Raw genomic sequence first — 11,677 nt, 5'->3', positions numbered from 1 at the left:
CTCCCAGATGATTTTGTCATACATGACATAGGCACTCCTCCCCTGATAGTACTCACAGCAAATCCTAAGACCCCAGATGTTGCTATTATAGAACCTGGGGATGTTACTGGTGTAGAGTTCGAATTGGCCAAGAGGAAAAGCCGCAAACCTAAGAAATTTGAAGACTACACCGACCAAACCAGAAAGAAAGCTCTTTTGGATGCGATTGATGACGTGTCATTAGTCCTCGACCCTCTAAAGAAGCCACTTGCTACACAGTACATGACGGTCGGCAAGTGATTGCTTGGAGATATTCCGAACAAGACGAAGAGGGATGTCCAAACTGGTGTGTATGGTCCGAGTTGATTTCTGACGATGAAGACACCACAGTTTTGGATCGATGATGGGGAAGTAATTTTATTAATATCTGTTATCTGGTATAAACAGTGGGTTCGATGTTGGTTCGATAGGGTTCGATGTGGGTTCTATGTAGGTTGTAGTAGCATTAAATGGGGTTCGATGGGGTTCGATAGGCAAATGGTTTGGGTTCATGGGGTTCGATAGGGGTTCGATAGGGGTTTCGATGGGGTTCGATAGGGGTTTCGATAGTGGTTCGATGGGGGTTCGATAGGGGTTCGATAGGCAAATGGTTTGGGTTCATGGGGTTCGATAGGGGTTCGAGGGGGTTCGATAGGGGTTTCACAGGGTTTCGATGAGGGTTTCGATAGTGGTTCGATAGGCTGATTAATTGTTTTCCTATCATTTTTGCAGCATATTGATGCGGCCAAGCATATGCTACGTAGGCGTCGACAGTTCTATCCCGGGGCGTATCAGCAAGATGCTGTTGTGATGAATATTATGTTCTCACAAGTGGTACCGGCCCGTTATGATGCATATCAGAATGCCAAGGAAGCGGATAAGAAAAGGTTTTTGTGGGATGCAGATGTGATATCAATGATTACGGGAATTGACAATCAATTTCTGGCATCGTGGAAGGGAGTAGACACTGTATATTGGTGCCAGAACTACCTTCAAGCGCATTGGTTTGCAGTTGAAGCCTCCATTTCTACTTGGACTCTGAATGTTTATGATTCGGATGTGACAGTGATAAGTGATAAACAACTGCAATTGTTTATGAAGTCATGGTCTACTTTGTTCCCATCGTTGTTATTGCAGTCACAACTTTTCAAGGCTGACCCTCGGTTGACAATTCCACCTGGAGCTAAAAGATGCAAAGAGTTCAACGTGCACCGCATGCCAGTTGATTCAGTACCCCAAACCAAAGCCAGGTAATCAAAATTCTAGTTTTTATTCAAGTTTTTTAAATTAAATTCTATGTTGATTTTTGTTACTAATGCAATTTATGTTTCGTTCACAGTAGAGATTGTGGTGTTTACGCCATCAAGCACATCGGACACTTTTTGGGTAGGCTACCACTTGACACGATCTGCGATGACAACATGGAGTTGTTCAGAAACAAATGGACAGTTGACTTATGGTATCAGAATGTTAGACATTGAACATTCTCTTGTTGTTATATTTATTTGCTTAAACTTTAGGTTATTAAGATATTTTTTTGAGTCGAGCATCTTTTTATTAACGACCAAAATTCATTAACGACAATAAAAAAACAAAACAAAAAATAACCTTCAACTTCAAGTTTAAATAAAATACAACAAAAAATAAACTCAAAGTCGAGATTTGCATGAGGACTTGTTGTGGCCACGGCCACCACATCTACTGCACTAACGCATTGCAACTGGTTTTTCCCCGCCGGATGGCCAACGGTTTGTCCTTGGCCCTCCTAGCTTTGGCTTTAAATAAAACAATAGAACCTGAAATAAAAAAACACAAATACGATTAGCTGAAAAACAGATGGTAGGAAATGGTATTTTAACGATGCTGAAAAACATGACCATCGAGCCTGCATCGAGTAGGCATCGAGCCTCCATCGAGCATGAAAGAAATAGTGAGAATGCACATTACCATCGATCTTGCATCGAGTAGGTATCGAGTAACCATCGAGCACAACATGCAACGTAAAAAATGATGTGCCATCGAGCTTGCATCGAGCAGGCATCGAGCATGCATGAAATAGTGAGAATGCACATTACTATCAAGTACCCATCGAGTAGGTATCGAGTAACCATCGAGCACAACATTCAACCGTAAAAATTGATGTTCCATCGAGCCTGCATCGAGCATGCATGAAATATTGATAATACACATTACCATCGAGTACCCCATCGAGTAGGTATCGAGTAACCATCGAGCAGAACATGCAACCCTAAAAATTGATGTGCCATCGAGCCTGCATCAAGCAACCATCGAGCATGCATGAAATAGTGATAATGCACATTACCATCGAGCACCCATCGAGTAGGTATCGAGTAACCATCGAGCAGAACATGCAACCTTACAAAATTGATGTGCAATCGAGCCTGAATCGAGCACAACCCAAACCCAGAAAACGCAGATCGACAAAAAACCAGAAAAAACCCAAAATGTGCAAATATTGCTCAGATCTATTCGAAATGCCCAAAAAGTTTAAAGGAAACATCACTAATCTAAGTATTTAAGAAAAAATTGCTTGCCTGTGAAATTTTTCTCCAAGATTTCTCAACCCTTACTTTGATCTTGATCCCCTCTACAAATGGCTTTCTTAGTGGCGGTCCCTTGCTCGATGGGGTTCTACCGTGGTGCTCTTAGTGGTGGTGTGAGGTGAGGTAAGTGAAAGAGAGTGAGGAAGAAACAAGAAGAAGGAAGAGAGGAGGAGGGAAAAGAGGAGATAGTTGTGAGAGGGGTATTTTGGGTATCCTAAAATGAATTGCTATTATTTTGTAATGATAAAATCATTTAGCATTTTTTTGAATTACAACCCCATATTAAGTATAAAAAGTCAAATTTCCCTACTAAAATTACACTCCATACTTGTTTTAATAATAATAATAAATTGCATGCCAAATGACCCAGATAATTAAAGTAATATCAAAACATTTCTTAATCATTTAAATTAATTTTGACTAAGTCAAACTTTAAAAGTTAACTTTATACTTTTGTCAAAGAAAAAAAAAGGTTTATCATTATACTAATTTGTAAAACACTATTATAACAAATATTCAAGCAAATCAGATGCCAATGGTATAGTTCCTTAAAAAAATGTAAAATGAATTAGTCCACAAATTAAAATACAAAACATAAAAGATTAAAAGAAGTTATTATCAATGGTATTTAAGAAGTGTATAAATGACAATAATTCTTAGTTTTAACTGTATATTTTATTAATTTTAATTGAATATTCTAAATATTTAACATAATATACTTTTAAAATAAATTAAAAATAAATATTTATTAATTATATTAATATAAATTCAAATATTATAAAATATCATTATTATAACAATATATAATACAAAATCAGATAGTTAATAATTATATTAATATTAATATAAATTTATAAATACTTTAAAAATAATTAAAATTTTAAAGAGATTGTGTGCACTTAGTTTTAAAAAGAAGACTTTTGGTTGACTTGTCACACCCTTTCTTCCACAAAGTGTCAGTAGTTCTATTAAAAATAAATAAAAATTCCTACAAAATATGTTAAATGTGTTACATTGAAAAGCTACACTTTCACAGGCTTAGTTTAGTTCTCACTAGTTTGCTTGTTGTACCAAATAAAAATACTAAACAAAGAGATTACAGACAAGACTACTCAAAGGGACTTGATACACTAACATGCATGTCATCCACAAATAAGTCAAAAGGACAAAAGAGGAAATAAAATTATTGTTATACTACTACTTTCATAGTCCCCACCAACTCCTATTCCAATCTTGTTCATATCAGGCTTCTACTTCTTGCCCACCAGACTGAGTTTTATCCTTCTCTGCATTGCCTTCTCCATCTTCTTCTTCTTCTTCGTCTGCCTCGTCAGCTAGTTTTGTAAGCTCCTCCTGTATCATCAGCTTTATAGACGACTTCATCGGTGTCAGATCCGCTTCAAATCGCCGAGCTGAAATTAGGCCAAATTTCAGTTAGGATCAGTATGCCAAAATCGTTTCAACTCACACACACAAGATTCTTAATCAAACTATGAACTCTCTTGAAGAGTCGCTCTAATAAAGCTAAGGACAAAGAAAAGGCTAAAATCTTTTCCCACACAAGCACCAGAAAGAGGAACAAAACATAGTAGCGAGAGAGAATACCGAGTAGCTTCAAAATGTCGGTGAAAGTAGCCTGCAAAAATGAAAAAGAAAGAATCAAACTTACAGTTGGAAAAAAAAAGTGACGAATATCAGACAGAAAGGCGATATACTTGGCACAATTTGTTACATTTCACCTACTTTGATGTCTGTACACAATGGAAAACCTTTATGAATATATATATATACTTATATATATATAACAAATATGCAATAATTTTGAAGGTTATGTCACCATATAATAGGAATCTATACACAGAAGGCTATCAGAGAAAATACTATAATAGCATAGTTAAGCATTCATACACTGTATTTGGAACTACAGATTTCAAAGTAGAGCAGCCAGCAGGCATATCATCAGTTATGGAAAACTGATTCTATGATTAATTAGGCTTCCACTGACAGCTTACCGTATTAAAGTCGACTTCTTTAAGGATTTCGCATATTGCATCTCTCAGCTCATCATCAGTTGGCTTCAATTTATCCTGTTTGCTCTTGTCCTTTCCCTTAGCAGTCTTTTTCCCTTTGAATAAACAAAAGATTTTCTTTTTAGCATGCTGTATGCAACGTAACTGACAACAAACAATGTATACAAGCTCCTTAATTTGTGAGTAGCTTCCTCGTAAGAATTTAAGCTCATGATTTGTAAACTTCACAGAGGAAAAAAAGCTCACAACTTCACAATACTTAAAAAGAGAAGATCATGCAGTAAGAGTATTATGCCTAGCAATAACAATGTAGCAAAAATGTAACAATTCTCTTCTACCTGGTTTCTCCTTCGGGGTCCTTTTTGCTGTAGACGGGGCTTTTGCAACCTTTTCATTTGTTTTCTTCCTTGAGAATACCTTTGGACTTGCATCACTGTCATCATCATCCTTAGACTGCTTTGATGATTTCTTTGGTGTTTTCTTAGGTGGGGGGCTGGACTTAGGTGAAGCAGTTATTTTCTTGCTTTTAGCTTTTCCAGCAGATTCTTTCTTTTGAGGAGTTTTTTTAGAACTTCTTTTACGTTTTTTTACCTCTTCTTCGGATTCCTCTTCTGATTCCTCTTTCTCTTCACTTCTAGAATGCTCACTAACCTCATCTTCAGATTTTTCCGGAACACCATTTTCGTTTTCCACCTCATTTTCTTCATCTTCTTCTTCTTTGTTTTCTTCTTCTTCATCTTCAGATTCATCTTCCGAATCAGATCCATGACTTTTGGCTTCTGCTTTTGAAGTGTCCTCATTCTTTCTCTGATAATTGCCAAACAGATAAACATTTTCATGTACAGACTGATAAGAGGAAGTATGAACACAATATAATATATTGGAAACAGTCATGTAAAATCTCAAATAATTCCCACACATTTTTGCAAATTATATTTCACCTGCAAGCAGTAGAATTAAGCTAGTCTTTTCAGAGTTAAAGCTATTTCAAACTATAAATGCTAAATGATATTAGCATAAGCTTAACAATGCCAAATTATGTTGGCAAGCGTAAATCAAAACAGATCCCGGAGGTCGTTCACATCGGGTTATACATGTATGAATATGGACAAGGGAAAGCAACATATACCAGCAAACTTCCATTAAATGAATAAACATTCTTACAAAGTTGCAGTAATGTGAATAAGAAGTTGTGATATTGATGCAGATGGAGAAAGTGTTGTGCACCAACACAAAGTTTTAATATTGCTTGAATCAAGCTGTGAGTAAGATTAAAATAACACCTTAACTGAGCGTTTTGCAGATGAGCCCCTCGACGATCTTCCTTTCGCTACTCTCTTACGTTTTTTCCCTTTATCTGACTGAGAAACAGAAGATAAAATGCTTTAGTTTACACAGAAATTCTGATGGTTGAAACTTTGCATGCTTTTGAGGTACTGAATGCAGTTACGCTGGCAAACCTTCTCTTTTTCGGAAAGTAACACAGTTGTAGTAGCACAAGGGGCCAACAAAAATTCTATCAGCTTTGCAACAATATCTTCCTGTAAATGCCATACGCACCTCATTATTAGCATCTTCACTTTCACCAAAACACTAAAAAACACTTGTATAATAGTACTTTAATTAAGGTCAAAATTAATTTGGAGGATTCCAATCTACCATAGAATGACTTTTTCTTCTGTGAATGAAACAACATGATTCATCACCTTTTGTTTTTATTTACTTTTAATTAAAATACACCTATGGAGACCCAAACATTACCACCCACACAAACTCTTAACCACCCAAACTTGAGCTAGGGTAAAGTGGCACGTTTTCTCTACACTTTACAACATTTACTTTTTCCTGGAAGAAACGATGCATCAATTGAATTGCCTACTTCCATGGTTCTCTCAGTCTTAGACTTATCTTATATATTCTTTGCTCATCTATCACTAAATCATTAACAACATATGATAGTTATAATCTCTAATTTGATTGTATCATATGTAATATTATTATTTGTGAACCACCATGAAAAAAGCTCCGAGCAAACAACCAGTTATCCTTGGTAAAAGGAAATGACTATCAATGCTAAATGGAGAAGCAGCAGTATACAAACAAACCTTACGAGTTGTAGTTTTGGTAATTGGTATGTCAAGCAAATCACAGAATTCCAGCAATTTCTCTCTGACGCATTTATCAAGTTTTTCCTTCACTTTGTTCTTTTGCTTGTCCTGCAACAACAATGGCAACACATGAGTGTTGGCGTCTTCAAGATCAAGATCCCATTTCCTCACAATAATCAGTTTAAACAAATAAGTAATGAATGCATCGGAAAAATAACTTTTCAATGTACTACATGTCAAGCAATGATCTCTTAAACGCATCCCAAATTTCTTTTAGTTTTTTAAATCCTTTACCTCATTTTCATGCCACACAAAACCTGAAAACCGAGATATATTACTCTTGATCTGAAATGCCTGCAAAAAAAAGGAAGGAGTGAATGAAGTGAGAAAGACGAAGAAAGGTAAGAGAAAATTATGATTCAGGGTGACAATGTATCACATGAGATTCTCAACATTTAGACTTTGGAAAAAATGATTTAATATGTAACCTTTGGCAGTAAGCTTATCGCCCTCAAAGACAATCTTTCCACCACCCAAGGGAGTCGGAAGGAAAAGTAACACGAGAACAGCAAGAGATAAGGGAGTCAATACCTTTACTCTTCTACCATAAAGAATCGAATGAAGTAATTTGAAAGTGTCATCTGTTCTTCTCCTTGAAAATTTGAAAGCCACTGTAGCAGTAAAGGTATTCCAAGGTTAATATATAAGTAAACTCAGATCATAAACCTAGTGCACAGACTTGGAAGGAATATACATCCTAAAAAAGTAGCAACACATGCCAGGAAGAAGCAACAACAAGTAGAAACGATCCACCCGCTAGGTTCCCAATTTGAGGAAAAAACATTGTTCACATAATTCCCAAAAATTAACTATTAATTTAAGTGCAGGAACCATACCATTGGGTATATCTTTCAGTGGTGTACCCTTGCCCTGAAATAGCACAAGTTTAAATAAATCAAATGATGTTTCAAAAGCAAACAATGAAGTTCATGCACCAAAAGCGAATAAGGGGGGAAAAACATAAACAAAACCTTTGGAATTTGGATTTCCCTGACAGATTCTTTATCAACAGTCGCCACCAGCCTTTCAACTGATTTGCGCTCTCGTACAGGGCGATCACTTACAGGAGTTATTGGCTCTTTCTCCTTTTCCACCACCACCTTCCTCTCCTTCTTAGTTTTCTCTGACCTCTTCCCTTTGACACGCTTCTTTGATTCTTTTTCCTCCTCAGGTTCTTCAGGTTTCTCATCCTTATCCTGCTCTTCTTCCTTGGACACACCAATCTTCTCATCTGCAGCTTCTTTAACTTTGTCCTTTTTTTTCTTTTCTTCTTTTTTATCTGGAGTTTCTTCTTTCGTCAGTTCAGCTTTAGGCTCCCCTGCTTCTTCTTTTTCTTTCTCATCTATGCTTTCATCTCCCTTGGGGTCTTCATCCATTTTCTCAGCTTCATCTTTATTGACATCTTTTTTATCTTCCTCCATTTCCGTTGGCTCATCATTTACTTCCACTTCCTTTTCCTTTGACTCATCATTTACCTCCATTTCCTTTTCCTTTGGCTTATCATTTACCTCCAATTCCTTTTCCTTTTCCTTTGGCTCATCATTTACCTCTAATTCCTTTTCCTTTTCCTTTGGCTCATCATTCACCTTTATATCTTTTTCCTTTGTCTTATCATTTACCTCCTCCACTTTCTTCTCAGTCACAGTGTCACTGGTTTTTTCCAGCGGGTTAGTCCCATTTGCCACAGTCTCAGCTCCCTCAGCCACCGTATCTTCCTCTCCCATGACCAAACAATCTCAAAGTAAGTTCTGAAATGTAAACTCTTTACTCCCCAGCTAACAATGCTTATCTAGTTAGGATTGCAAAAGGCTGCAAAACGTGGGAAGCATTATAAGAGAACTGAAATGCCTAACCCTAGAAACCTTAAAACACAAATTGTCACACAGCAATAACAATGAAACTAATTTCTGCTTAATTTATCTCTCAAAAACATTGTAAATTTTCACTTATCATATTAAGAGAGCCCCTTCTCTTGAAACCAAGGGGAAAAAATTGAGTATTTGCGGGGGAAACCGCACAAGAATGACAATTGAAGAAATTTTATTTTCAGGTGTGAGGATTAAAAGAACCCCTCTTAGAACCAAATAACATATTCAGAACAAGATCAAAGACGCATATCAACAACAAAGTAATTTAATAGAAAGTGAAAAACAAGACAAAATAAGACCGAAAGGCAATCACTTTAAATTAGGGCGTGCAATACTTGAAACTAAATTTGAATTTCAAACCTTAATCCTTAACTCTACAAACCAAATACTCACCAAAACCTAAGCTTTACCCAAAATTAAAAAAAAAAAATCAAAAACCAAAACTCCTAGTTTCTCTTCGTTTCCCACATTTTCCCAAACACCATGCAAAGCTCAGAAATTTTCCTACTTAAACAACCAACAATGAAATAAAATAAACTCACCAAAAACCACAATTGACAAATTTCTCCGACAACAATTCCAAAACCCTAACTTCGCACCAAAATTCTCACCGTACCTCAACCCAAACTCAAAATTCAACCTAACCGAGTTACCCACAACACCAAAAATCAAATTGAAAACAAAACGCAGTGTTCACAATAAAAGACTTAGAAACGTAAAAAAAGAAAGAAAAAAAAAACCTGGTTATTTTCTCGGGAAAATTTTGGAGCTTCATACAGAGAAAGTCTTCGAGTCTCAGTCTCAGTGTTCTTCTCTCTCAGGCATTTTTCTTTTAGCTTTTTTTTCTTTTTAATATTAAAAATAAATAATTTTAATATATTTTTTGAGATTTAAAGAGTGATGCGGGTATATATAGCTCGGACTTGAAATCCGGATTTTAAATACAGTTAAACGCCACGTCGGAACGTGTGGGACGAAGTTCGAGACGTGAGGTGAATCAACGGTTGAGATCTGCTGACTTACGGTGCGTGAGAAATCGACGGTTGTCTTTTGATATTCTTTTAAATAGAAGAATCACATCCGTATTGTTTTTGGGCCAAGCCTCAGGCCCACTAAAACAATTTTATATTATTTGTTATATTAAAATTATTATTTTTTATTTATTTTAATGCTATTTTTTTTATATATTTGTGTAACAATAATGTTTAATATTTTGGTGACCCCACATTTTGTAGGTGTTCTTTCAGCAACTAACTTATAAACTAATTAACAACCAATATATTTAATTATATTGTTTTTTTTTTCTAAACAAATTTAATTATATTTTTAGATCATCATCTAAGATTTGAATTTTTTTTTAATTATTATTTCCGTACTGGGTCTAGGATAGCTCTTTAAAACCTTGTTCGAGGTCATTAGTTTATTAAAGTGGTAAAAATAAATTGTAAACAATAAAGCTTTTTTTTCTGAATTTATGGAAAAATGTCTGTTTGATTTCTATATTTTGTCCAAATACTCAATCCACTTGTTTGTTTTGTTAAATAATAAATCATATCAATTTGATACATTGAGCCTAATTTTAGTCAAACTATTTTCAAATATGACCAAAATACATTTACATTTTATGATTTATGTTTTTATTTATGATATGCTTGAGTAGTTTTTCCTTGTTGTCATTAGGCTCATTTCTTTTTATTTTTGATGGTGCAGGAAAATGAGTTTGGAAGACGGGAGAATTCGTGGCAGCTTTAGCATGTGTATTGGGCGATAACTGAATGAATGGACTGATGGGAAAGAACGAGGATGACGTTTTGTTTCAAGTCTTTTTAATTATGTATTTATGTTTTTCTTCATTTAGTATTCGAGCAATTAATTAAAGGTTTTGTTTTCCTTATGATTTTATGTAATAACAATAGGATCCTATAGTTTGGATTTTTTATAATAAAGTTCTATTATTTTATGTATGTATTCCAAAATAGTAGTTATGTTCAGTAGTTTTTAATGATCCGAGGTCTTTAAGTTAGTCAGGTCATTACAGTTGGTATCAGAGACACAGTTCATATGCATAAAGTTCTCCTTAATACACACGCAAAAGCTCTTAATCTAACCGCCAATATAAGTATTTATGTTATGTTTATGTTTATGTTAATAGTTAACATTTTAGTCATTATGTTTTCAGTCAAAATGAATGGAGCTTTGACCTATCATGATATCCGAGCTATTAAGGCATTGAAAAGGGTTAGAGAGTCAATGGATACAATAGCATTGCTAGAAAAAATCACTCAAAGATTGATCATATTTCGCAAGGAGATAGTTCACCTTCAAATCGTTAGGCAAATTATGACGAGAGTCATGGAACACTATGTCCTAGTAATTAATCTTTTTAAGAATTTTCCTTCTGTAGTTTCAAAATTTGAAGAATTATGGGAGACTATGAATGATGAAGATGATTTACCAGCAGCAATGAGATATTATTTTCTCATACTTAGGTTTCCCTATAGGTTTGAGTTTCATTTCACCAATGAACAAAAGCATAATATCCTAATAAATATTCTCTGAGGTAGTTTCGAGGCTTATGATACTGATGATTATAAGAAAATAGCTGATGATATGTTAGAATAAGGGTCAGATGTAGAAGATCCTGATTTTTAGAAATTTGATCATAGTAATGAATAGTATAGTTTCTTTATTGATTAAATAATTTTTTAATAATTTGTTTATATTTTAAATTAATATTTTAATAATTTTTTTCAAAAAACTGATTATAAAAATAAATTTTTATTTTCTTATTGATTAAATAATATTTTAATAATTTTTTTGATTTAATTTTTTTTAATAATATTTTTCTAACAACTTATTATAAAAATATATTTAAAAAAATTTTATTGATTAAATTATTTTTTAATAATTAAATAGGTCAATAAGGAGCTGACACATGGGTCCAAGGTCAACTTTTAACGAACTTAATGGGCTGGGTACCAACGGATACCAACATAAGTGTACATTGTGTACTTTTCCCACAAAAAAAA

General features: G+C 34.6%; 1 protein-coding gene across 1 annotated transcript; it reads right to left on the bottom strand.

The window, feature by feature from the left end:
* Positions 1-3,522: 3,522 nt before the first annotated feature.
* Positions 3,523-9,538, bottom strand: LOC133783298 (DEK domain-containing chromatin-associated protein 4). The gene is made up of 12 exons (XM_062222878.1): positions 9,389-9,538; positions 7,752-8,589; positions 7,617-7,650; positions 7,312-7,391; positions 7,015-7,074; positions 6,718-6,828; positions 6,073-6,153; positions 5,896-5,973; positions 4,951-5,419; positions 4,595-4,707; positions 4,188-4,218; positions 3,523-3,994 (listed from the first exon to the last, which is right to left on the bottom strand). The coding sequence occupies exons 2-12, from the start codon at positions 8,502-8,504 to the stop codon at positions 3,825-3,827; spliced, it is 1,980 nt and encodes a 659-aa protein (XP_062078862.1). The 5' UTR covers positions 8,505-8,589; positions 9,389-9,538; the 3' UTR covers positions 3,523-3,824.
* Between the last annotated feature and the right edge of the window lie 2,139 nt (positions 9,539-11,677).

This window comes from Humulus lupulus, chromosome 6 (assembly GCF_963169125.1).
Source record: "Humulus lupulus chromosome 6, drHumLupu1.1, whole genome shotgun sequence".
NCBI classification, from domain to species: Eukaryota; Viridiplantae; Streptophyta; class Magnoliopsida; order Rosales; family Cannabaceae; genus Humulus; species Humulus lupulus.
The sequence above is the reverse complement of the archived record's forward strand: the minus strand, read 5'-3'. Positions and strand labels throughout refer to the sequence as shown.

Coding starts and splice junctions, on each gene's coding strand:
- LOC133783298 (XM_062222878.1), bottom strand. CDS start 8,504: ATGGGAGAGGAAGATACGGTGGCTGAGGGAGCTGAGACTGTGGCAAAT. Junction 7,651..7,751: donor GGGAAATCCAAATTCCAAAG/GTTTTGTTTATG, acceptor GTGCTATTTCAG/GGCAAGGGTACACCACTGAA. Junction 3,995..4,187: donor CGACATTTTGAAGCTACTCG/GTATTCTCTCTC, acceptor GCCTAATTTCAG/CTCGGCGATTTGAAGCGGAT.